Source organism: Anser brachyrhynchus, assembly GCF_964034855.1.
Source record: "Anser brachyrhynchus genome assembly, chromosome: 3".
Taxonomy (NCBI): domain Eukaryota; kingdom Metazoa; phylum Chordata; class Aves; order Anseriformes; family Anatidae; genus Anser; species Anser brachyrhynchus.
In genome coordinates, this window is record NC_137696.1 from 67,781,971 (window position 1) to 67,807,926 (window position 25,956).

Genomic DNA, 25,956 nt, shown 5'->3' on the forward strand with positions numbered 1-25,956 from the left:
GGAACAGGTTGCCCAGAGTAGCTGTGGATGCCCCATCCTGGAAATGTTCAAGGCCAGGCTGGATGGGGCTTTGGGCAACCTGGTCTGGTGGGAGGTGTCCCTGCCCATGGCAGGGGGGTGGAACTTGATGGTCTTTAAGGTCCCTTCCTACCCAAACCATACTGTGATTCTCTGTTTCTAATGGCTCTCTGATAGCACAAAGACTATTAAGGCACATTAGGAGCTGCAGCAATATTTCTCTATCAGATAAATAAAAAACAGCTGTATGCTGAAGTCTGTAACTAGCCTAACACTAGGCAGTGTTAACCATGGGCAAATTCACACAAAGCTTGTTCTTGCCACACTCCCCTCGTTTGGCACAGTCCATGTGCCCACTACAGGCTCCAAAGCTAAATGGTTTATTGATCAGGCAGTGTAAAGGCTATTGCCCTGCATTAGCAAAGGCAGATTTAGAATAATATGGGGTCGAGGAACATTTAAACAACAGGAAAATCATAAAATGAGAGCAAATAGGCATAAATTGTCTACAGAAATATTTAGGAAGTCTTTGGAATTCATAACTGGGATGTTACTGACATAGCGTCAACAGTAACAGCCTAGTTCCCGTAATATAGGAAAGATTTATGGTACCTCCCATCTGTTCCTATAGGTGGTCCTAATTTTTGTGACTGACAGATAGAAATCTCTTCATTTGCATTGTCACTTTTAGCAAGGACATGAAATATCCATATGCAAAAACAAACACAACAAACAAAAAGAACCACCAAAGGATTGTTTTTCAGATGAAAATCAATTATCTAGTTGAAGTAAAAAGGCTTCTACAGGTAGTACAGATACATTTTAACACCACCACATGATTATGTTGCAGTTAAATCTGAAATTATAACAGAACACAGCTTTTAAAGCACTAAGGTGGAAAATTGGATTTGCCTGCACACAGCTTTTCCCATTCATAGTGAGATTTTTAACCGTATTATCCACACAATGAAACAGTCTGATTAACAAACTGGAAAACCACTACAAATGAAAGCCTGCACTTAAGCTGTTTTGTACAATGAAGAACTCCGCAATCCTGGATATCCCAAAGACTGTTTTAAGAATGCTGTTAAGGTCAACAACCAATAAAACACAAACTGAGGAGTGCCTAAGGCTGAAAGCATTTGCTAGTCCTGGCATTACTCTAACAGATATTCAGGATGCTGAAAAAGTTAAGTAATTTTCATTTAGATACCACTGCAGAAAACACATTCCTTCTCTTAAAATTTTGTAGCTGTGACAGCTATGGACTTAACTCATGATTACACTTCTTGACACATAAGCCATGAAATGGAATTGGAAAGTGTAGTTATTTCAGAAAAGTAGCTACTTACTCTATTTTCATTCATTTTGCTGTAGTTTGAAATAGAGTTTAAGATATATGACAGTTCAGGATTAAGTCCTAAACTGCCTCACACTGAAGGACACTAGAATTTTTTTTCCTTAAGTACTCTAAGCTTCTCATCAATGAACTGATGCTTTCTATATTATTAATAATATGGAAAAATGTTTATGTAGATATTCCCAGTAATCTCTATTCATTTTCAAAGAAGAGTTGTACCTCTGAATCGGGACTAATGTGAGAGCACTAAATTTGGTAGTCCCATTTAGAAGCCTAGTTCTGCTCAGACCCCAATCACTATGGGAGAGCTGATCACAACCATTAAGTGAAGTGAAAACGTGCTCTGCACTCTGTAGCCCCAGACTCTAAGTCTTCCTGTCTTCCTGCTCATCCACTCAAAAAAGCCACACATTTAACTCTTGAGTGACATGATACCTTCAGCTATTTTTTAGCACTTCTTGTTTTTTTTTGTTTTTTTTTTTTAAATTCTGTTTTTCAAATTTGTAAATTGTTTGCAATTTGCTTGAGCTGAGCTGTACTAGTTGATTTTAATGTTAAGAGAAATGTAGACCTCTCAGATCTCTGGGTATTTAGGTAAAGACTGACTGCATCCTGTGGAGAAAAAAGGAAAAAAAAGCTGTTTTTATGGTATGTATATGCCTTGATGTTACAGGCACCTCTCACAGGCCAAAACCCCAATAAAACGGAAAAAAAACCTTCAATTGAAATCCTATAGCAGATAAAAATCAGATAAAACATTAAAACTAGTTAATTGCTCCCTGTCAAATTGTTCAAAGATGCACAGAATAAAAGTATAGTATACTGTGAGCATACTGGATCTTTATCTATATTCTATTTTAAAGTGCACAATGATGGCCTTGAGGGGAAAAAAAAAAAGCAATCACAAATTACTTCCTACTCAAGTTGAGGAGATGGGGGAGACGAGTGGAAAGGAAAACACCTTATATTTCCATTAGGATTTACTAAGCGTTCTAGAAAGGTTTTGCTACCTGATATATTTAATAAGACATAAGTATATAATATCACAGGAAATGAGATTGTGGGCTCAAAACAAACACTATACTATCTAATGGAAAAAAATAATAATTCCAAACAATAATAAAAGACAAGACACTCACTACATATCAAAACTGCAGGTAGGACAAAGATACTAGTGCTGTAAAATGCAACCTGATATTTTAGGATGAATTGGCTGTTAGTTTTCTTTTTTAAAGAAAAGATGGTCTTTGTTCCTGGATAAATTGTACTGTAATTCTTTACATATTATAAACTAATATAAATATAAATGGTTGTTGAACCAACGTGACCAAGCAAACCTTGGTAAAAACTTTTCAGTTTCTCTATGTGACTCATGACTAAAAGCATTGCAACTGCTGGTTAAAAATAAATAAATAAATAAATCACTAATATCAAATATTTAATCTGTCACAACAGCAGTGCCAACCTTTAGGAAGACTACAAACTTCAACAGCCCACACCCCAAAAAAAAATCCTTCGAAGTTTTGTTGTCAATTTTCAGTAAGCATTTAAAAAAAAAAGTATTGAGAGTTTTCCAAACATCTCAAGGCTTGTGAAAAAAATGGACCAGAATGCCAAAGTAGGCAGAAACTCAGCAAGTATTTTCAAAGGAAGCCACACCACAACTGACTGCTGCAAAAGCAGGTTTGAATTTTTGAAATATGACAAACAAACAGAAATTCTCCAATATTACATTAGTATACGTACAAATGCATTTCATGCCATCACGCGCATGCCGGTGTTCACAGCCATCACACTTCCACCCTGTGAATCCAGGCTTGCAAGTGCACTGTCCGGTGACAGGGTCACAGGGAACAGGCAGGGAACCATATCGATCACACTCACATTCTTGGCAGGAGCCTCCTAGAGTTTGTGGGTTTCCCGTGTAGCCAGGAGAACATCTAGACATTGCAAATAAAGAACAGGTTTGGCCAACAGAGAAGCACGGTGTATTGTAATGAATGGCAAGACTGTAAACAAAAAGTATAGGAATATCCATTTATGAACCACTGAAAAAAAACTGTGGTGCTTTACAACTCAGTATGCATGTATAGATGGAGAAAATGTTGCAAACTCTCCAGCGAAATGATAATGGGCATAATCTCATAACCAGGACATGGAACAGTCCAGACAGAAAGAGTATGCAAAAGTTAAGCTTCTGTTACACTGACACAAGACTTCCTACATTACCTATGTTTGCTTGTTTGCTTAAAAGACTTTTTTTTTTTTTTCTCACCACTAGCCACTTGTATTTTGCATTAGAAGTGAAGTCTTAGTAGTCACTTGCTGATTGAGATCATCTTAATCCCAGTCTTGCTATGGATGGGACAACGGTTATATTTTGGGATATTAATTTGCAGTTTTGTTATTAATATGTTTCCGTGTAAATGTTTTTCACAGTCAGTGCCCATGGGGACATAATAATCACTTGAATATAGGGTAAGAATGACATCAAGTCACACTATAAGTATGGTATCTAATTTTAAGTAAATGTAATGGTTTTTTTTGGTTCATATTCTGAGACACAGGGATAAACAAAACAAAACCAAACAGAAAATACAACTTAGACAAGATTAGTGGTATAAATAACACTGACTATTAATTTACAGCAGGTGTGTGTAGGAATGGCCTATTGTGGCTGACTTTGAACCACATATAGAAGGTAAATAACTTATCCAAAGGAAAGTATTTAAATATTAGTAAACATACATGCATAGCATTGAGGAACATTGCTCTGCTTCATGTGTTGCCCCCCTTTCTCTTCCCTCCTTTTTCGTTTATCCTACCTTTCACAATACTGGCCTTCATATCCACGTGGGCATTCAGTACACCGGTAATCACTAGGTCCTTCCACAACACAAGAAGGGCTGAAACTAAAACAAAAGCAAATAACAATAATAAAATAAAAAATAGCTTTTTGTGTTCTATCGCATCATCAGCCTAGTCAGCTGGGCAGAGGGGTACATGGTAAGCTCTACACTTCAAAACAAATGGCAGCAGTTTCTTATCTGCTCATAAACACCCGTGGGAGACTTTTTTTTTTTTTAAAATTAAGAATTCTGCAATCATCTTGCTGTGGTAGTGGTAGAATTTAGACAAATGCTGGAAGGGTAGAGCCAATGAGAGTAGGATCCAATGAGACGAGCAAGTCAACAATGCCCATCTTGTAGACCCATGTGACTGAATGGTGCTCTCATTTAAAGTGATCAAGAAAAGGAAGTAATGGAAATGATGTGAGAGACGCGATTAAGAAACTGAACTAGCAGACATCCAGTCCTTCCAGTTTGATTTAATATTACTTTGAATAAAAGGAAAAGACTTGCCTACAGAGACTAAAAAACCTAAAAGCTATATTCATGATCAGGAAGTGATCATATTTTAATCAAGGATGAGAGTCGATTATTTTTATTAAGTCATGACATACAAGAATAACTGGTGAGTGCAGTGCGTACCTATGAGAACAGTGGAAAGTAGCATGCTTTATTAGTGCATAAAGTGCCTGCACAAACTGTTACAACAACAAAAAAAAAGTGCTAGGAGGTGAAAAGAAACACAACTGAATATGAATACTGTAAAAATCATTCAGATATTTGTGGAATAAGATCTAGAAAAGCACAGAGGTAGCTAGTGGTGAGCCCAAAGCTCCTTCCTGGCACAGTACAGTCAGCATCCTACTCTAGCTTGCTTATAATGCATTAAATCGATAGTGATTGAATGAGTAATAAAATTATACCTTTGCAAAAAATGTAAACAAATTGATCTACTACTCACAAATTCATTATCCAACAAATTTTCAGCTCCACTACAATAGATTCACACCCCTGGAAACAACTCATTCCCTTTGATTTTTTTTTTCAGCTCAGCATGTATGAAGCTGACTGCTGACTGTACAGAAACATAAAACAGTATATAAAACTTAAAACCTTAATGGAGTTCTGTAAAAGTTCGTAAATAAAAATAACTGCACCACACATTCATATATATTATCATGTCAGTCATGACATAAGAAGCTAATGAGATGGCTCATTAGCTATCTGTGTTTCATGCAGGTTATGATTATTCAAGTACCATACAACACTTGCATGTACTTTGATTTTTTTTCCTTAGTAGGATCTTGAAGAATTTTCACTAAGCTGCACAGCGCACACAAATCCAACGTGTGATACCTTCATTTTCCACAAATCCAACATGTGACACTTTCATTTTCCACCTAATAACATAGCTTTATGGAATGGACCTATCCCACCTAGTTAGGCATGTAGTCTAAGCCAGCTGTTCAGGAATCTTCTATTAGAGATGGAAATATGGAGATGTACAGACAGGTATACACATCCAAAACACTTCCTCCTCTTCCCCCTCTGCAATGGTGGTTTCCTGCTGTTATAGGTGAGTTGCATAGTTTTCTTAAGTCTTCTCTCTTCACTGACTCTACAGGCACATAAATTGTTGATGGCTACAGCTACAGGGGTAGTAAGCCCATCCCTCATGTCTAGAGACATCTGAATCAAGCCCTAAAAAAATTAGCAGTTCTGTTTCTGGACATGCTCAGATCTGTACCTTTTCTTGACAAGTGCAAAGAAACTGGATGACTATCCCATGATTAAGTGTATCTACTAAGCTCAGAATAGGTGTTATTCATCCATCTCCTACAAGGGCTTTTAAACAAAAAAGCCTCTTTACAAGAGCATGATATAAAAGGCTCTGGCAACATAAACTCTCATGCAGACAGTGGAGCAGGTGCTTTGCTTACTCTCCTCCCTTCCTGAGGCAGCTCAGCAATATGAGTGCTCACCCAGGACAAACACACTGCTTGGAGTCCACACATTTCTCAACTGTAGAGCATTTCAGAAACACCAATTTCTTGTGTTTTAAGTTAGCTTTTAGACAAAACAATGAAGTGATTTCTGGAGCACAAATTTGAGAATAAATCTAAATTCTTGTAGCTGAGTGCCATAACCACCCAGGTGGATAGTCCTCCTCATTTTCCAATCTACCATCTGCATTTCTGGGCAACCAAAGGTTCTTAAATCCCAGAACATAAAAAAAAATAAAAAAAAATTAAGAGGTATTTTCAGCACTTCCTGCTGCTAGTTAGTAACAAAATGTTTTCCTGTGTATTGGCTAATCTGCAAAGCTGAGAAGCTTGGTTGATCTTATTCTTAGCAATTTGAATGTCCTTTGTTGACATCAGTAAATAGAATGAATAACTAAGCCTTAGCAGAAAACATGCTTGTGAAAAACAAACAAACAAACAAACAAAACCAAACACAACAGAAAAATCTGTAGTCATAGTATTATAGCATCATAATATGGTTTGGGTTGGAAGGGACCTTAAAAGACCATCTAGTTCCAACCCCCCTGCCATGGGCAGAGACACCTCCCTCTAGACCAGGTAGCCCAAAGCTCCATCCAGAATGGCCTTGAACACCCCCCAGGGATGTGGAACAGATTCTCTGGGCAACCTGTGCCAGGGCCTCACTACCCTCAGAATAAAGATTTTTTTCCTTATGTCTAATCTAAATCTGCCCATTTTAGACCACTTTCTAATTTTCTGAAATAAAGGATATTTCTTTTATCTCTTTTTATAATTGTTTTGGCTGTTCTCAGCTTGGTATTTATGAGGTTTGGAAGTTCTCTTAAAAACACTTGCTTTGGATAAAAGATCACAAAGTATTTAGTTACTGTTGTTTGCAAAAGGAATGCCGTCCTTCAAAAACCACTTCAAAATGATAAAATGAAGAAGAGAGAAGAAAAAACCTCTTAGATATACTGGCTGAAATACTCCCAATAACATCCTAAAGGTCAGACAAAACACAGACAAAATGATTTTAAGGAACACTTCCAACCTTTCAAGAGAGCAATCCTGAAACACAACCCTTTTTAGAGCAGTACTGTGGTATGATTCCAAATACCATTTAGAACTTCCCAGCAAAACCACGAACAAATCTCAAGTGCTAAAGTATCATCTGTTGGGAACACATGCAGAGACATCATAGCAAGGCTCATTAGCATAAAGCAACCAACAAAATTTATGCTGCAATAACTATATTGCTTTTAAATTATTCTATCTTTCACAAATTGCCTAAAACTCATGTAACATTAAATAAGGAATCAATAAATTCCACAGTGGAGCAAGAAAGGCACTGTAATACATTTATACCAACATAATATATGAGCATAAGACTTTTTACAGCTCCCTTGTGGCCATATTGTATTTGAGTTCTTCTCTAGCTTCATTTGTGAGAATACCTTTATAACACATATTCATTATCTGTTGAGTATTGCATTTTCTACCACTTATTAATTTATTCATCACAAATTAGCAAGGGAGCAATTTCTGACTTTTAAAGGAAGACCAATTAGCAGAAGTAGATACAAAACTTTTTAGTATGGCTCTGTGTGATACAGTCCTCCTGTAGCCATCTGAAAGAGGACACAGTAAGCCCAAAATTAAATTGTTGTTTGCTGGAAAGGTAAACTCTTTGTTGTGAGTTTTCTTGCTTACTTGTTGCTGGAAATGGACAGGGGACAAGCACAAGGCTGACAGTCCTCCGGAGAGCCTCGGACAATGCCGTAAAATCCCAACGCACATCTCTCACAGTGGGGACCAGCAGTATTGTGCTGACAATCCTGCAGAGAAAGGAGCCAGAATGAAAGCTGTATTTGATAATTACAAGAAAGCAGACAACATTTTGTTCCCAACCTCAGGGATTCAAATGAATTGAGATTCATAATTTTTTTCTCCCTGATACGATTCGCAGTGGGACTGCTTGCTTTAAGCATCTATCAAAGGCATGCTGTGTTACATATGGGCTTACACAGTGAAAGAATGAAGGCCTGTAGCTAGCAAGATGAATCCTAAGGAATTTTTTAACCCATTCATCCCTTCTTCTCTTCTCTGTTCCAGACACCAAAGCAGCGGAAATAATTGATTAAAATTCAGTCTTACTGTATCAGGTCAAGTGTATTCCTGCCCTTAAGAGCAGCATTATGTTTATTGCAAGACACATGTACCTTTAGTTTGCAGGTTTTAATTTTTCTTTTTATACAAATAGTAATTCAGAGGCAAAAAATTACCGCATAATCTTAACCCCAGAAAATCAGAATGGAAAACTTTAAGGGTAGACAGTTTGCTTCTTTTGGTCCAGTAACTTTTAGAGCAATTTATGTAAAATTGGATTAAAATAACATCCTTTATTTTAATTTGGTCCAGCTACACAGCTTATGAATTTTACATTAAGTTTAACCTAGTGCACAAATTCAGAAATGTAATACCTGACAAACTGATGTTTCAGGGTCACACATAGTACTGTGTCCATGACATTGACACACAACACAGGCACCTAAGGACTGACCAGGTGTCCTTCCTGCATGTGAGGTTGGAAGCCTATAAAATCCTGGAGAGCATGACTACAATAAAAAAGATGCAGAAGAAAACAGATCATTACAGAGTGGACTGGGTATAGGAAGCATTGCAAGCTCATCTTTCCAATCACCAGTTTTTACAAGTTGTGAAAAGAACCTGACAGGCTTCCAGCTGTGTTACAAACAATATACAGCACTTTACAGATAAAAAGAGCCAGCCCTAATTGGAAACATTGCTGAAAAATCCCTGGAGCACTCCATTGGTACCAGGCTTTTCATATTACAGCTTGAGACCTTTCATTCAAATGCCGAACACCTTACTGTTCTCACTGTGCATCAAACATCCTTCCTTTCATTTCTTAAGAATAAGGTTTGTTTTCAACATAATTTTTTTGCATGGACTGTGGAGAGCAAGCACGATGATTCTGTTTTCTTCACCCTTGGTGAGTTTTTCAGGTTTGACAAGCTAATATCTGCCTACATACCGCCTGATGGATAACAAGCAAAAGCCGAACAACAATAATCAAAAAAATGGCTGCATGGCTGCATTATTTATAGCTATATAATGTAAAGTCTATAAAAGTAGAGAATTCAAAATATTAAAGGTTTTCCATGTCTAGAGACTATTAGCTCCAAATCATATTTATCTATCACTGAGTGCCCCCTACCCAAATTTGGCAGTAAAATTCTAAAAGCAACCCCAAAATTACTAGCAAAGTTGACACATGCAAAATCCAGCACTTGATCTTTATTTCAGGCTTATTATGGAAATGTATCAAAGTGTCTACATGTTTCCCAGAAAGCACACAGCTACAGCAGCATAAAAATAGAAACAGGACCATTTTGATAGTTCAGACCATTAGGGATAAGACCATTAGGGATAAGACAGACAAGTCACTTATCCCATATATAAACCCCACCACCTAGTGGTGCTAGGAGCCTGTGAATGCGGTCATTTCCTACTCTTGACCTAATTTTGTGCTTTTTGGACAGTGTGAGTAGTACACCTTTTCACAAAGCAGTAAAAGGGATGCAAAATAAACAAAAAAGAACCTGGAGTAAGTAACTTTTTATTATCAAAAGCTGGATTCTCCAGTCAAGCACTGCCTGACATGCTAGATTCTATTCATACAATACCTCTCTGACAGTTTTATAATCACTGCCAAAACATCCAGGAGTAAGTTATGGAAAGAGCATAAACACAATTATTTTCTTTAGAATCATATGGAAAGTAATCTAACTTACTTCTGCTTTTTCCCTTTATTTTGACTTAGACTACATTAAGATCCCTGAAACATAAAAACTGTCTATCTGCTTTTCCATGGTTTGTGAAGAATTCCAATTTAGATAAATAATCTCATATATGAAAGTAATTTTGTTTCTTACTATAATTTCTTAATTTTTCTCCCCTCTCCATTCCCAAAGGAGCTGTTGTCCAAATATAAAATGGTACGTAGCACAGATTGACAAGTTCTGAGTGACTTAAGGATCAGGGTATAAATATATGGTACATCCTCAAACAAATCTAATTTTTTTTTTCAGATATGCAATCGACATTCGTGTCACCTATTTTGATCTAAGCATTTCTGAGATGAAACAGGACATAGACAAAAGATGAAGTAGTAGACTGTTTTTCATTAATAGTTTGGAGGTGTTTCAGAAGTAGCCATCAGGGAAACTCTTACCACTGTTTTATCAGCCTGCTTCCAGATTAAAAGAAAAAGGATATAAATGTCCTTACAATGAAATTACAGACATTAAAAGGCCAAACCATGAAATAGATACGTTATCTATTTATGTTAGCATTTGCTTAAAGATGTCTGGATATCAGGTATTTTTTTCTCCTGTTGAAATTAGATAAACCTTCACAGAACACACCACAACCTTCACTAAGCACACTAAAAATAAACTAAGATATGAGCATGTGAAGATTACACAATTAAGCACGAAGTACGAAGGTTGCAACTGAGACATTTATTCTAGCCCCTGGTGTGAATTAAAATAAAGTTCTAATTACATTATCATATATTTTCCTTGGAAAATGTAGTTTGTTACAGTAATTTAAACCAAACAACTGTACTTCTGAGCAACTGCTGAAGCATTATTTTCTCATATATGTATATTTACATACATTCAGGTATATGCTCTTACCCAAAAAGCATGCAGAGAAAATGCCTTCATTAATTTCCTTTCACACATTTCCTATGAACTCACTGTTCCTGTTGCCTCATTTGCTGCATAAAACAGTTCTGCACAACATCTGAAATGTAACAGTGCATTTTCCCTTGATTTCCTTACTCCAAATTTTCTGCTGTTGCTGGTTCTGGGGAACCCTTTACAAGATCCTGTTCAGTCAGGATGGCTGAGGGATTTTGACTGAGAATACTCAAGGTGTTGCTCCCTGCTACCTCCACCTAGCAACAAAAGCATTTGGAATTTCTGGTACTGCTTAAATAACGTAAACATGCTGTTTTGCACACACAGCAACTGCAAGGCCCATCATCAGGAGCACACACAGTCATAAACATTAATTAACTTCTATTCTGCAGTCAGAGGTTTACACATCTTAAACTCTTTCTATGGTACCTATTATAAGACATTTTACAAAGCACACAAGCCAAATGATTTTCTATAAAACTTGGGAATTTCTGAAATGTAATTTTCAGCATGAAAATATTTAGATAAGTAAAAAATAAATATAGCACATGTACAAGAAGCACCAAGTTCACTCAGTTGACCACCAATTTTTTCCCGGTGTTCAATGACTTAGATATTTACCAAACTTCAACTGTTCAGGACAAAAGTTTTTATTAGTATCAGTTCTATTTTATTTTCTTTTAGGGGACAGTGGTTTGACTACTTCTAAGAATAAAGCAAAACGCACTACTTGGACCACGTTCCAGAATTTTTGCTCCTTCTTAAAAGAATGTGTATGGACTGAGCAAGATCTTGTTATGGGAACCTCATAAAAGCACTGGAAGAATAATATTTGAGGGGAGTAAAGTGAAAGGGCATCTGCCAGGTCACAGCGGTCCTATGTATTTTCATAAATACACTTGGACAAATCACAAGCTTTCAGAAAACTGAAAGTTTGAACATGAGCAGTAGATATTGGCTAAAGCTTTGAAAACATTTTCCATGAAGCTTATTTCATGAAGTGCAGATGTGACAGCATGGATCTCATCTCCAGTCTTAAGGTATTTGCTGTTTTGGGCACTTAAGCAGCATGCAAAATAAGAACAAAGTGGGCATCTTTTAATCTTATTAGTGTTGGCACACAAAGGAATGTGACTGTAACACTTTCAAGGAGAAAGATAAATATGATGAATTTACAGGTTCTAAATTATGACCTTTTTGACCAGCTGCTCAGAATGCACTATTTCAGGTTTTTGTTTTGCAATCGCTTTTCTTTTTATTTATTTCTTTTGCTATTTGAGTTATTCATTATAGTGCAAAAATTAAGAAATCAAATTGAAATGCTGTTTTTTTATTTTTCAAAATAAAATATTTCAATCAATCATAAAGCCTTAAAAAAACTTTACATGGGAATTGAAATAACAGGCAAGGCAAACTGAAAAATCTGGAAACCTTTATAAAAGGGAATTTCAAAATTCTGCATGGGTATGTTTTTATTGCTTGATTCCACAATTTTAATAACAATCTTTTATTTATATATTTTTTTGTTTCCAAGTTTATAGTTATACTTTGTTTTCTGAATTTCATTCAATTGACAGATCATTAAATTTTTATAAATAAGTAGTATGTAACCTTTAATTATTCATTATTACCAATGTTAATTTGTAGTTTACTTACAGGAATCAATAATTTATAGAATTTATTATTATTGGACATAAAAGCTTCTTGTGTTTTGTTTTTCTCTACAGACGCTGTGAATCATGGTCATGATAAAATGGTGCATATATTCTCTAATTGCTTATCACATCTTACTAATCAATGGAAAACAAAAAGCATAAAGACTTTTACTGGAAGTTTACTACTGTACCTCACAAGACAAACCAGAATAACCCTGTGGGCAGACACATTGCTCGATCAAGTAAGCCTGAGGAGTCATTCCAGACACAGTGCCACCTTCAGCAACTTCCATTGAGATCTCAGAAATCCTGAAAAAAAAAAAAAAAAAAAACAAAAAAAAAAACAGAAAGAGTGGAGGAGTAAATATCTCTAATAAGAGTAATGAAGCACTAACTCAAAACCAGTTAGTTCATAGTCAGCTAGCATGGTGGAACATGGACTTATTTAGCTGTATGTAGACTTCTTCATCTACAGGAGATAAAACACTATTTTTGCTCTTCCTAAGGAGATAGCAAAGCTATCAGCACCTCCAGCCTCACTGTCCATTTCCAGACAATCAATTAAATAACTTTTCTTTTCTAATTGATTCTACTTTTTTTTTTTTTTTAAATCTCTTTTCAGTGAAACTATTAACAACAGCTCAAATCTGATTCTTCATTCAGAGGGACTCATTAAGAAACCGAAGTTGCATACTAAATGCAGTTCCAATTCATGATACTCAGAGGTACAGCAATAAAATTGTTCACTACATGATCTTTTAATGAGGAAACTATTTAAAAAATCTATCCCCTGCAACTAAACCAGTCTAGCAAGCTCTAGAGCAGTCTTCAAAATGCGGATTTCGTTTGTCTTTCTTTGCAGGAAGAGCTGTAGCCAGATATCCATTTTTTCTTAGGATCATCTAGATATATAAACAATTTAAAGCAAACAAAAAATCCTACCACAAAGGCATCCAGCATTATCAGAAATGGTTATATTTCATGGCAGAGCATCCAACACTAACCTTTGAAATATTTATTTGCTTTAATAACGATATCATTGCCCCCCAGCCACTCCCTGTCTTTCCAGCATGCATGCTGACCTGACATACAGGGCTTTAATGAAATACACTTAATCCTAATTGACCCCAGTGTTGTTCTTTTAGCTTACTTCTTTATTTTGGGGTTTGTTAATTTGTTTAAATGAATATTGTGATCTGAAACCCCTACAAGTTTTTGATAAATAAGGAGGTTAGAATAGTGTAAAATTTTAAAGCTTCAAATAAAATGCCAACCTAAGAGAAAATGTTGAAGAATATGTGAATAGCTAGCTGAATAATCATACATAATGCTGCTACAATCTTTTCATCAAGTGTCTGTGCATAGGGTTAATGCCCAGAAAGTCACAGAAATGCTCATCTTCTGTTCATGCTCATAGCCTGCTCATTTACTCCCCAAACTTGATTACTGAGCTACCGTGGCACTGTTCTGCACATCAGCCCATAGGCACCGATGTCAGGATGACTGTAGGAAAAGCAAAAGCTCACTGCTGGGGAGTTTTGTGATTGAATGTAGGTGAGCAGAACTATACCTTTTAATACCCTGTGTCAAAGCAAAACCCCCCAGTCATCTAGTAACGTTAACCCTGTGCTCTCTTCTTACCACTTGAAGAAAGGGGTTCAGTGGAGCAGGGAAATTGAAAAAAAAAACCACACAAATAAACAAAACCAGATCAAAACAGAAAACTGAAAATAAAGAGGGCAAAAACATTTAGATCTGATGTGTCAATGCAAGCATACATTGAAATCTCTGTACATTTAATAGAGAAACAAAATGAAACGTGCCTCCACATCACCTTCAAGGCTCAGACAATAGTCTGTGTGCTGCAGAAAAACTATTTACTGTCAGAAGCTGAATTTACATAATAATATACTCTGGGACCACAAAGCTACATGTTGTTTGTGTGAAAATGTTACTTAAGGAAGGTCAGGCTTGGCTGATTCTTGGAACATGTCTAATAGGAAGCAGTCTAGCAACTGCTATCTGATCAGTGTCAGGGATATTGAAATAATTCACAGTCAAATTGAAAGCATACTTCCAATTGAAACTAATTTATTATCACAGCCCAGTTGCCTGCAAAGCAAAACAAAATCTAATAAAAGAAATGTTTCAATTTAGAGTGGTGAATGTGAAAATGAGGGCAACAAAATGAACACTATAGGACAAAAATGTTTGGCTTTGGATTCTGAGCAGAAATCTCTAAATCACTAGTAATGCTGCAGCTTTGAAGAAAGAAAAAAAAGCCCAAAACATTAGCATTGCTGCTAAGCTATATAACTAACACCAGAACTAGGCTATTTTTATTTTTCTGTCACCTGCCACTGCTCTACTTTTAAATGCTTTTCCTATAGCTTGTCATTTATCTGCATCTTTTAAACTCTGAAATTGAAATTAAGACATTATCAACACACTTAAAAAATTAAAAGGACTTAATATATGGTATTTTCTTAATGCCATCCCAGTTTTCCTTGCCTTATACTTTTCCACTACATACAGTCAGGTAGAAAGAGAAATTTTAGCAGTTTATAAACCTGCATAACACACACTATTTAAACAAATGTTTTATTGTAAGTCATTTAATTCAAACATATGTTTAAAGTTGAGCACATGCTTAAATATTGTCTTTAGAGAGTCTCAGCCTATTTTTAATAAAAGCCTGCAATTCTTATTCAAGCTAATATCCCACTAACCTTTATGAACATTTTGGGGAATTTACTTTGTGGTCTTAAGCAAAACTTCCTTTTAAATAATTCAAGGTACTAACTTGAAAAAAACAATAATGCACTAGAGATGCATATTTTCTACTTATAGTCTCAGATGCCATGTGATGAGTATTACCTATGTAACTAGACAGAAATCATAAAAATCTGTTGTAACATAACCACCTCCAAAATCAAACATATTATTGTATGTGAGGTTATGACTTCAGATGGAGAGTTGTCAGAGAGAACAGCTGAACTCTTCACTAAGTTCTGCTGTCATATAAAATGTTACATTGTGAAATGTGATGCTGTAAAAATACATTTTAGTTCTCTAAGTGCCACCCTGCAGACCTGCTCTAAAACAGAAGTCATTCTGTTCCGTTAAATGCCTCATTACTAGGTAGGCTTGATAAACTGGTGGCGTATAACAATGCAGGTGTAGATCAGACATGATACGATGATTATATACATCTCAGAACAAAATTATGAAAATGGAATTTCATTTTAGTAACTTTGATTACAGTGCTTGAGCCGGGATAGCGTTCAGCTTCTTCTTCCACAGCTGAATTAGGATCTGTAGTACACAAAGGGAAGGGTGTGCAGAAACAGACCCAAAACATGGATAATGCTTCTCAAATTTTCCATGTCACATTGGAGTTACTTACATACCTCTTTCCATAAGAATTCCTTGTACTTGTAATACAATATCCTAAAAGGACTATGCCAAAAATAAATGAGATCAATGCAAAACATTTATGGCATCTGTTGTTAATACTTAGTATCGACCCAGTGCAAGTTGGATATATATACACTTCTTTATGTTTGTTGTCATACAAAGCTGCATTATACATGCCCCTACTATTCACTCTCATAAACGTCAAAGTGCATGTTATTACAGACATGCTTGTAACGTAGAAATATAGAAATGATTTTAGCCTATCACTTTCATGATAGAATTATAAAAAGGACCTCTGGAGACCTTTGGAGTTTATCTCCAGTTATTCCTGTGTCCTTGCTATTATTATTATTATTTTCTTGCAAAGGCCATTGTGATTTTATTATCAAAAACTTTTAGGAATAGTTTATACAACCTATTCCAGAACTTCTTTACCCCCAGAAAGTTTTCTTTCATGTCTAATGTAAATCTTTCCAGATGAAGTTCAAGCTCATTTCTTTTTTTAACTCACCCACCATGGCAACAGAGAACTGATTCTTTTCTTTCTCTTTGTGACAACATTTTATACATCTTAAGGCAGATTCTAATTTCTGAATAAATGTGGTTCTTTACATCTTCTCTCACAGGTCACATTTTCTGACCTCTGATGATATTCACTGTTCTCCTCTAAATGCTTTAATCATTTTTTCAAAGCCGGATGCTTAGACTTTTTTAGTGGTGGCTGTAATTAAAAGATTAATTCTTTGCACTTTGCAGAATGTTCCTGTTTATACATCCAGGTAGAATATTTGCATTTCTCAATAAGCATATTATTACAGAATCATGTACATCTGGCAATACGCTGCAAACAACAGACCTTCTTTGAAGAATAGGTAATTTAGCAGTTGTTCCTTGTTCACATATTTTGTTCAATTGACTACTCCTTTCAAAGTATAAACACTTATAGTTAACCTTTAGACTGCAGCCAGATTTTTGTATTATGCCTCTTATATTGCTATCTGATGTTTATATTGCTTCCTAATTTCACGTTCACTTCAAATTTAGTAAGCATTCTCTTTATTTCATCATCTGACTTACTAATGATTAAACTGAGAAGAAAATACTGAGTTTATCTGCTCCTAATATATTTGATTAAGTACCATTTCATTAAAGGCACACTCTGTTCCTCTTTGACTATTTATTTCAGTTCCAACTTGCAAGAAAAAAAAAAAACCTTCATACGCTAACATTTACATTTAATTACAGCATCTTTTCAAAAAGTGAATATTTATAACAATACTTTGGAATTGTTTCAAGATGTCTACTTACACGCGTTTTCTCTTCAAGGATCCTGAAAATGAAGTTTTCATTTGCCTATTATGATTTATATTTTCTATCAGATAAAATCCCCCTCTCCACCATCTTCTGCTAAGCTGAATGCTAACTCCTGTTCATCTAGTAACTGCTTAAGTTTTGAATAAAAATTCTGTTGGGAAGCTCTATCACTTTATCTGTGACCACTGCACTATTTCAGACCATTGCATGAAACAGTTACCTGCTCTGCCTCATGATATTGCCATGAGTAGCCTTAATAAGAATGTAATGAACATCATACAACACATTCAGGAAGTCTTCCCGGGATACAGCTCTATTTGTTCTTGAGTCATCTCCATAATGTTTCCAGGTGAAATCTGCCTGGGACACCGTCCTATTGACTGCTGGGTTATCATGATAATATTCCCAGGGCACAGTGTTTCTTCCTCTTTGGTCATCACCATAATATTCCCATTCATGCTGAAAGACAGATACAAACACAGATAATTCCATAATTATTAACAGTATTAAAAAGAAACAATTGCCTATGTTATGGAAAAAAAACAGATAGATAGAAGCATTACCTCTGTCATCTCTATCTCATGCCTTGTCAGCTGCCCAATCAGAGGGGCTGCCATATGCCGGACAATAATTCTTGTATGGGTGGGAGGGCCACCTTTGATGATCACTTGGGGGTAATAAGTGGTAAAACCTGTTTCTTCTCGTGCTTCAAAGTAGATTGCATATTTCAGTTTCCCTCCATAAGCAGTCAGCTAACAAAGCAAAACACAAAGTACAAAAAGAAATCTCATTTCCAGTTAGCTAAAAATAAATTCCTGGGTATGCGTAGAAGATAGATACACTCTGCACCTGTACACAATCTGATGAATGCATGTGTAGCATAAAATAGCAGTACGTGCTTGGGGAACTATCTGGGAATAAGGGCTGTGTTCAAAAATACCCATCATCAATTTGTCATTGTACCACACATTGTACTAAACAACAACAAAAAAAACAAGTGTTAGCTATTTCTTTTTGTCTGTCTTAGTGCTCCCAAAAGTTTGTGTTTAGAAAAAGGAATATCTAAACACTCCTAAGCCAAACCAAGAAGTATAAAAAGTACAAAATAAAACAAATACAGAGGTGCATAATAATAACAACCTTCAAAAGAAGGTTTATTTCAGTCATTTTCTCCTCCGTGACTTACAAAGATCTGGCATTTTATCTTAAAATGGAAAGAAACAAAAAGTTACAAGAGAGTTATATTAGTTAATGAAGCTTATTTTTTTAATTAAGGTTTTTATGAGAAAATCTATCCTGTAGAAAATAGTACATGTGAATACCTATTTTAAAATAGCGTTTGTTACAGACTTACAGATTTCCATGGTAATGGAGACAGGTACTTTCTACTGTGCCCAGTGGAAGGGAAAAAAGGTATTGTGAAACACAAATATATAATACAATAATATGTAAAACCATGTCAGTATTCAGTGGAATCTAATGTTTACCTTTCGTCCTTCAAACTGCTCTGGAAGTCTCCAGTAAACAGGTTCTGAACGGAGAACTTGCATCACCTGCTCTATATTTGCTACTATTTCAGGAGGCTGGAATGCAATCCCTGAAAGAGTGTTGTGCTGAAGGTTTTCATCCACCAGTGGCAGAATCATTTGCTCTGGCTTCAAGGTCACCTATGCATGTTCAAAAGAATCAAGAAGAAAATCAAGACTGTTTTTCCCCATGAAAGAATATCACTGTTAGTCTTTAAATTTTAACTCTTAAAAAAATATTGCTAAGGAATGTCATTTCACATCATGAGCCATTTGTCAAAAACCAGTCTTATTACTCCTTCAGAAATGGAGAAAGGGTGTTAATAATGACTTCTCCCTCAAGCCTTTTGCATCCTGTCCTCATGTTGACAAAGAATGTACTAGCACTGTTTGAAATAGTTTTATTAGTGACTGATCCAATTAATTTTATTAATGGGATTTTCATAGTGCTATTTCAGTCTTGGGTCTCCTTTGTTCAGAGTGTGAGAAACATACATTACAATGAAGCATACTTCTCACCAACACTTAATATACATCACTAGGTTTTGCAGAACACAGCATCTGATCCCTTTGTACTTATGCAATAGTCAAGCTAAGTGTTCTATGATTAATGCAGACAGTGAGGGCTCAGGGTTTATGCAACTAAATTCAGATCTAATAAAAAACATAAGGATGCTATGTAGATATTTGTAAGGTTTTTTTTGACTTGTTGAGTCACAATAGCATGATACAGAAATCATTAATTTTGATCAAAAACTGTAATAAGTGTCTTAGTAATTCTGTGCAGATAAAAGTATCACAGAAAGGGATGGTATCAAAAGTGCTGTCTCCTAAAGAGCGAGGAAAGGGAAGAAAACTAATTCAGAATCTTATCCCTAATAGTCATCCCATCAACAGACTGTTCATGAGATAGGGATCAGGTAGTCAGGAATCACCCAAGCTCTGAGCTGTACTTTAAGCATTTTGGTATTTCCATTTACATCAGCATCTATGGACTGACCAGGCATTGAAGCATTCCCAGCAATTGCCATCCCTAAGTGAGGTTTCCTGAGTTCCTACCATGACTGTATTTTAGACATCAAGAAAGTGGTCAACAAATTTGAATTTCAGGAAAGCCTTTCCCTTAATGTCATATAGCACAACATTCACTAGTCTAAATATGTCTAATGGCATTTGAGACACCTGAGAGCATTTGAAATAACCACTAGCAGGTGGAAGAATCCACTGGCACCCAATTTACAATTTTGAATCGTTTCTGAAATAGATCAGAGTTCCAAAAACCAGATGAGATGTGTACATATACTCATTTAGATGTGAGCATAAATATGAGAGTAAATACTGAGAACCTGAGACACACAAAATAATCAGGAGGTTTAAATTATCTTTTTGCATTGTGCTGCCACAAAGACCAAAGCACAATTTTCTAAAACTGTTGCTGTCATGAAACTTGACTAAATTTTATAACTTAATAGCTTTTTACAGCCTTTCCTCTCCATCCTACCAGCATATGATTGGCAAAACTTAAATAGTGAGAAAAACTGGGCCAGATCATTATATATTGCTTCATCCAGTGGGAAAGGAAAGATGTGCTATTGGCTTGAACGATGATGAGAAGAATGGGTGCCTTTCAACCGAGAGATATGAACCCTTTAGCAAGAGATTGCTCCTTGATATTCGCCCTAAGGTATTGTTATCCAATTGATGCTTGTGCATGAAACAAGTCAGGGCATTGGCTGATATGCGCTAGGCAGACATTCCCTCTACAGTTGACATGTAGATATGACAGACTATATGCAAGGACTGAACAAGTAATTTTTTTGTTTGAATGCAACTAGGAGCTGGCACAGCAGCAATGAAGAGCAGTGGTCTCAATGTGTGTTTTGTGCTTACTGTATAGGTAAATGGAGACATTCAGTCTGTCTTACTTGACAGTCTGGCATAGGTCTCAAGGCCCTTTTCCACACAAGGGTTGAGAGCTCTTTGTTTGCTCTGATGGTCTACACCCTCCTGCTCCCAGATTTAAATATAGCAGCATATTCAGTAAGTTTTTTTAAAAATAATAGTAATTTTTAAAAAAAGCAATGAAAATAAATTGCTTAGTTGAACTATGGAAAATCTATGCTGGACAAGTACCTATGACCCTTGAATACACCTGGGTAAACTGTGTATCATATACCAGGGATTATGTTACAATGCACTAGAATGCGTAATTTCTACAAACAACTAACTTGCCCTTTCCTAGGTTTAATAGCTTTACTTTGGCTTGACATCTGCTACCCTATCACTAGTTTTCTCATCAACTTAATTACTTTTAATGCTTTGACCCGGTTTGCCTAATGGAACATACTACTCTCTCCACTTCTCAAAGTACAAAGAGGAAAATGACTGCTTAAATGTTTGGCCATTTTCTAGCTACCTCTCAGTGCCTGACTAAAAGATGCCAGCAGGAAGCAACATTATCGCATTACATGGCTCAGCAGTTCCCTACTCACCCACACACGGATCAGCCCCCTTGCCTCACTGCACTGTGTAGTCAGGCCAAAGCAATAGCAACTGCTGCAGCCAAGTGGGTTTCTGGCAGAGAGACCAAATGTGCCAGACTTGCACCTGTCACACTGGACACCTTCCACGTTAACCTGGAATAGAAAGAACATTAAAAAAAATAAAAAATGGGAGGGGGAAAGGGAATGAGGAACAAGCCTTATTTAGATGCAATAATAAGAAAAATAAAATTGAACAGTATTAATAATGGTGCAAAATTAAATCATAAGTGTAAGGAAATATTCAAGGAGCTTTCCAGCTTTCTGTCACATGTGTATGCAAACATATAAATTAATATAACAGAGACATTTGCATTTGTTTCCACTGAGTAACTCTGAGCAATGGATGCTGGCTCCTTAATGACTATTGCAAGCATGGAAACATCAAATGGCACTTTGGATATGGCAAGCTCAATAACTGATTTATGTGATAAGAAAAAAATATGTCTTTCTGAAACTGCCAGGGTTAATCAAACCTTTTGTTTAATAGGAATTAGTTTCGACAAATTAAAATATTTAAAGTACAGTACTAAATGTTCTTGCTGAGAAACATACTTTAATGGAAATATTGTGGAGAAAAGCTTTCCCCTCTCCATCTGATTGTTTTCCACATCATTGAACTGTATTAACAAGGCTGAAATGTTTCACTGTTGTAATGTCAGTGCTTTTATTTTCATTTTTCAATTAGTCCAAATAAAAAGCTATACCAGATAGGGCTAGATACATGTTAATTTATTCATGGCACTTTAAAATTGTTTTCATACCAAGAACACGTTATTTCAAAAAAAATTACCAATATAAAAGCACTGGTTGTCTTTTTTTTTTTTTTTTCTTTTTCTCTTGACAGTAATACCAGGAAGCCAATCTAAACAACAAAATCAGCTTTCCAAACTTATAAAGGAAACCAACACTGTCCCTGAGGATTTACCATTTTTAACCCTCTTCTCCACATGTAATGATGAGCAAATACGCTTACACTGTATTTAGCTTAGATTTTGATGCTTTTTGTCAGGACTGACAAAAGGAGCTCCCAAGCCTTTGAAAGCACATTTTTTCCAGCTATAACAGCAGGTTTAAGTAGCAATGATTATCCTTTTATAAAGATTTTGCATCTTCAATATATAACTCTTTCAGAAAAGTTAGTCAAAATGTTAACCAACCCTAGATTTAATCTCTGAGAAAAAAAAAAAAAAGGGCGACCAAACAAAAATCTGTTGAGTTAATACAGTAGTATTTGCTCATTTTTCTGTCATAAATTGTGACTTTTATTTGCTTTGCATTGTTTCATATCAATTGCGATTTCTCATCATTAAACATCAGCTAAATATATATTATTAATTTGTATTCACAGAGACATTGAGCTATATTCTGCCTTAAAAGAATCAAAAATGAAACATTTCTATTTAAAAATGACATAAAACTCCATTATTTCTATTTAGTGCTTGCAAGACCTACAAGAAAGACACTGACAAACTGGACCTAACCCAGAAAAGGGCCACCAAGATGGTTAGGGGGGCTGGAGCACGTCACATACAAGGAGAAGCTGAAATAATTGAGACACTTCTTTTTCCCTTTCAGTGGATGACATAGGACAGATAGCACTGCTCATTAGTCTGAGAAAACTTTTTCTCAGACTGCCTTTGCCAACAATTCACTCACTTCAGACTTCTTATGGTCCAATCATCAAATGAATTGGGATTTGGGAAACAGAACACGGTATATTCTGTTCAAATACACCAGAGAAATGGGAGGGTGGTCAAGCAGTTTGCACAGAGGTTGTAGAATCTCCATCCTTGGAAATAATGCCTCAGCAGTCTCTTTCAAACAAGGGTCTGACCTTGATGATCTCCATAGGTCCCTTCCAACCTAATTGGTTCTACAGTTGAGCCTATGCTTTGAACTCAGAATGAAGTGACTGGTGTGCAATTAACAAAAGAATTACCTGGCAATTACATCATTAAAATTCATCTTTCCATTTTACTAGCTCTTTGTGCCAGGGCAATCCCTGAAGAAGAACAAATTAAAATCACAAAAGGAATCTCTTAAGGTCATTTTTAAAAACCTCCTCCCTGAGGAGGATCAATGCTAGATCAGGCTAACCACTAGCAAATATTTGAAAACCTCCAAGAATGGGAATTTTACAACCTGTCTGGATAATCTGTTTCAATGCTGCATGACCCTCCTAGCGATTTTTTCCCCAATATCCAATCCAAAATTCCCAAGCTGCCATATGCAGCTGTCATACTTTTGCTGCTATAAAAAAGGACTTAAATCCATCATGTTTGCAGCAACACTTTAAAGTTGCTGTAGGCTGCTATTGCATTTTTCCTCAGCTTCTTTTATCTATTTATTTATTTGCAGACAAGAAGAGTCCAGCTCCCTCAATATATATTTAGAGATCATCTGCTTTAAGTTTCATTTTAGCCCTTCTCAGCATTCTTGTGTCAAAACTTAAAACTGCCATTTCCAATTGCAGTCTTATCAGCTCTGAGTAGAGAAGGATAAAGACTTGCCTTCATCTGCTGGCCAATCTCTTCCCCAATCAGCTCAGTAAGCAGTTTGCTTGGCTCTGGTGAGGCTGTACCTCGAATACTGTGTTCAGTTCTGGGCCCCTCACTACAAAAAAGACGTGTCCAGAGAAGGGCAACAAAACAGGTGAAGGGCCTGGAACACAAGTCTTATGGGGAGTGGCTGAGGAAACTGGGGTTGTTTACCCTAGAGAAAAGGAAGCTCAGGGGAGACCATATCACTCTCTACAACTACCTCTACGGATTGCAGTTCTACTGTTCAGTATGTCAATGTCTACTTCCTTCAAATCAGCAATATCCTCAAATCTGCTGATGGTGAATCCTGTCCCATCACCTGGGTCAATGATGAAGACATTGGCCCTAGGGTACTCTGCTTGGCGGTTACCAAGTGGATTCAAACCACCGTTTAAGCCCAGTAATCCAGACAACTTTCAACCCACATAAGTGTACGGTTCTTCTAAGAACAATTCCAAATAAGAAGGGCGTGGATGATGATTTCAAAAGTCTTACTGAAGTCACCACTTTAGTGATCTCGAATTGTATGCAGTCTACTCAGAAGAACAGATACTATTGCAGTGAATTCTACTCATTTTACTGATCAGTGTTGACTCCCTCTAAGACAATGTACTATAAAGAACTAGCTCTGTGGAATATTGTTATTACTGATGTGTTTGCATTTAATTTGCCAAATGTCTGAACAAGAATTGTATTGAATGTTTTAAATTGGCAACAGTTCTGTAAGACCAGGAAGCAATATAAAGGCAGTGGAGAGCCTAAGAGGATGCTATCCTAGCAAGTGTCAGTGTGTGAAAAAGCAACTGATGAGCACTTAAGTCTTTATGTTAAACTCCTCCCACAACAATTAGCAAATGCACTATGACAAACAACTAGCTTTGTTTGCAGGCATTGTAGCCAAGTACAAATGCCAAGGAATTTTGGAGTGAATTTCTCAGCATCAATAAGATCAGCTTACAACCTTCAATGTCCTACCTTGCAGCTGCATTGGCCAGTATGATCAACGCATGAGCACTTCCCCAACTCTGTCTCACAGGTCTGTGGATCAGTCCCTGACTGGACACACTGACAAGCAATACATTGCGGATAATTCCAGTAACCCAACCTGCACTCAGTGCATTTATCCCCTGAGAATTCCGGGCGGCAGAAGCAACAGCCTGTATTTAAGTCACACTGAGAACTTAGGGCTCCAACGGGGCTGCAGTCACAGGACTGAAAAGAGAAACAAGGAGAAAATTGCAGGTTTGCTCTGAAAAACAAACAAACAACAACAAAACAAAAAGCATGCAACAACAACAAAAAAACAACACCCACAATACAGTACTGACAAGCAGAGTTTTTACACAACAATGAACTTCCACTGTCCAAAGGTAATTTATCAATTATAAGGCTAGGCATCTATCTTTATTCAACAAGGGTCTAGCAATTACACTAAAAACACTAAAAATTATACTTAAAACGTTTATAACACTGTTTTCTTTTTGAACACATTTTACTTATGACTGATAAATCAGGCAGTGAAGTGAAATGAAATAAATCCAACAGGATCAAGGACAACTCTGCAGACAAAGTTAACTTAACAATTTTAAGTGCCCTCTAAAAAGTTCTTTCTATGCAAGTCCTATGCAGGGCATGTTCAGACCACTTTACTAAAACTGGAATTGCTCAGGGGCAGGGGTCCTGGTGGAATCTAGTGCAATGATTTTTACTAATCCATCAGGCAGGTAACTAACTATCTTTTGATAGTTACCTAGATAGCTAGATAACTGTCAAGCAGGACTCTTAGATGATAGCAATTTACATGGTATGGGATACAGATATTTAGCCTTCTGGTGTACTGGGAAGTAAACTTGCTCACAGAACAAGAGTTTAACAGGCAGGTAAGCAGAGAAATAGATAATTTGCCAAGGGATCTAGATATTCATCACAGAAGCAAGTAGCTGAGAAAGCTGCAGGCTCCTGAAGAACAGAAGAATCCCTCAGTGCTATTACTGTGACTGTACTACAAAGTTAGCACAGGAC

General features: G+C 36.3%; 1 protein-coding gene across 4 annotated transcripts in view; it reads right to left on the reverse strand.

Moving 5' to 3' along the window:
- LAMA2 (laminin subunit alpha 2) overlaps nt 1–25,956 on the reverse strand; it is a 380,279-nt gene that overhangs the window by 101,979 nt on the left and 252,344 nt on the right. For all 4 annotated transcript variants that reach the window (XM_080586775.1, XM_080586773.1, XM_080586776.1 and 1 more), the window contains exons 23-32: nt 24,910–25,146; nt 21,344–21,487; nt 18,813–18,992; nt 17,889–18,077; nt 17,546–17,784; nt 12,786–12,903; nt 8,693–8,827; nt 7,923–8,047; nt 4,204–4,290; nt 3,125–3,318 (exon numbers count right to left, since the gene is read on the reverse strand). In XM_080586775.1, coding sequence (XP_080442901.1) covers nt 3,125–3,318; nt 4,204–4,290; nt 7,923–8,047; nt 8,693–8,827; nt 12,786–12,903; nt 17,546–17,784; nt 17,889–18,077; nt 18,813–18,992; nt 21,344–21,487; nt 24,910–25,146 — 1,648 coding nt within the window. The remainder of the gene's footprint in view (nt 1–3,124; nt 3,319–4,203; nt 4,291–7,922; nt 8,048–8,692; nt 8,828–12,785; nt 12,904–17,545; nt 17,785–17,888; nt 18,078–18,812; nt 18,993–21,343; nt 21,488–24,909; nt 25,147–25,956) is intronic.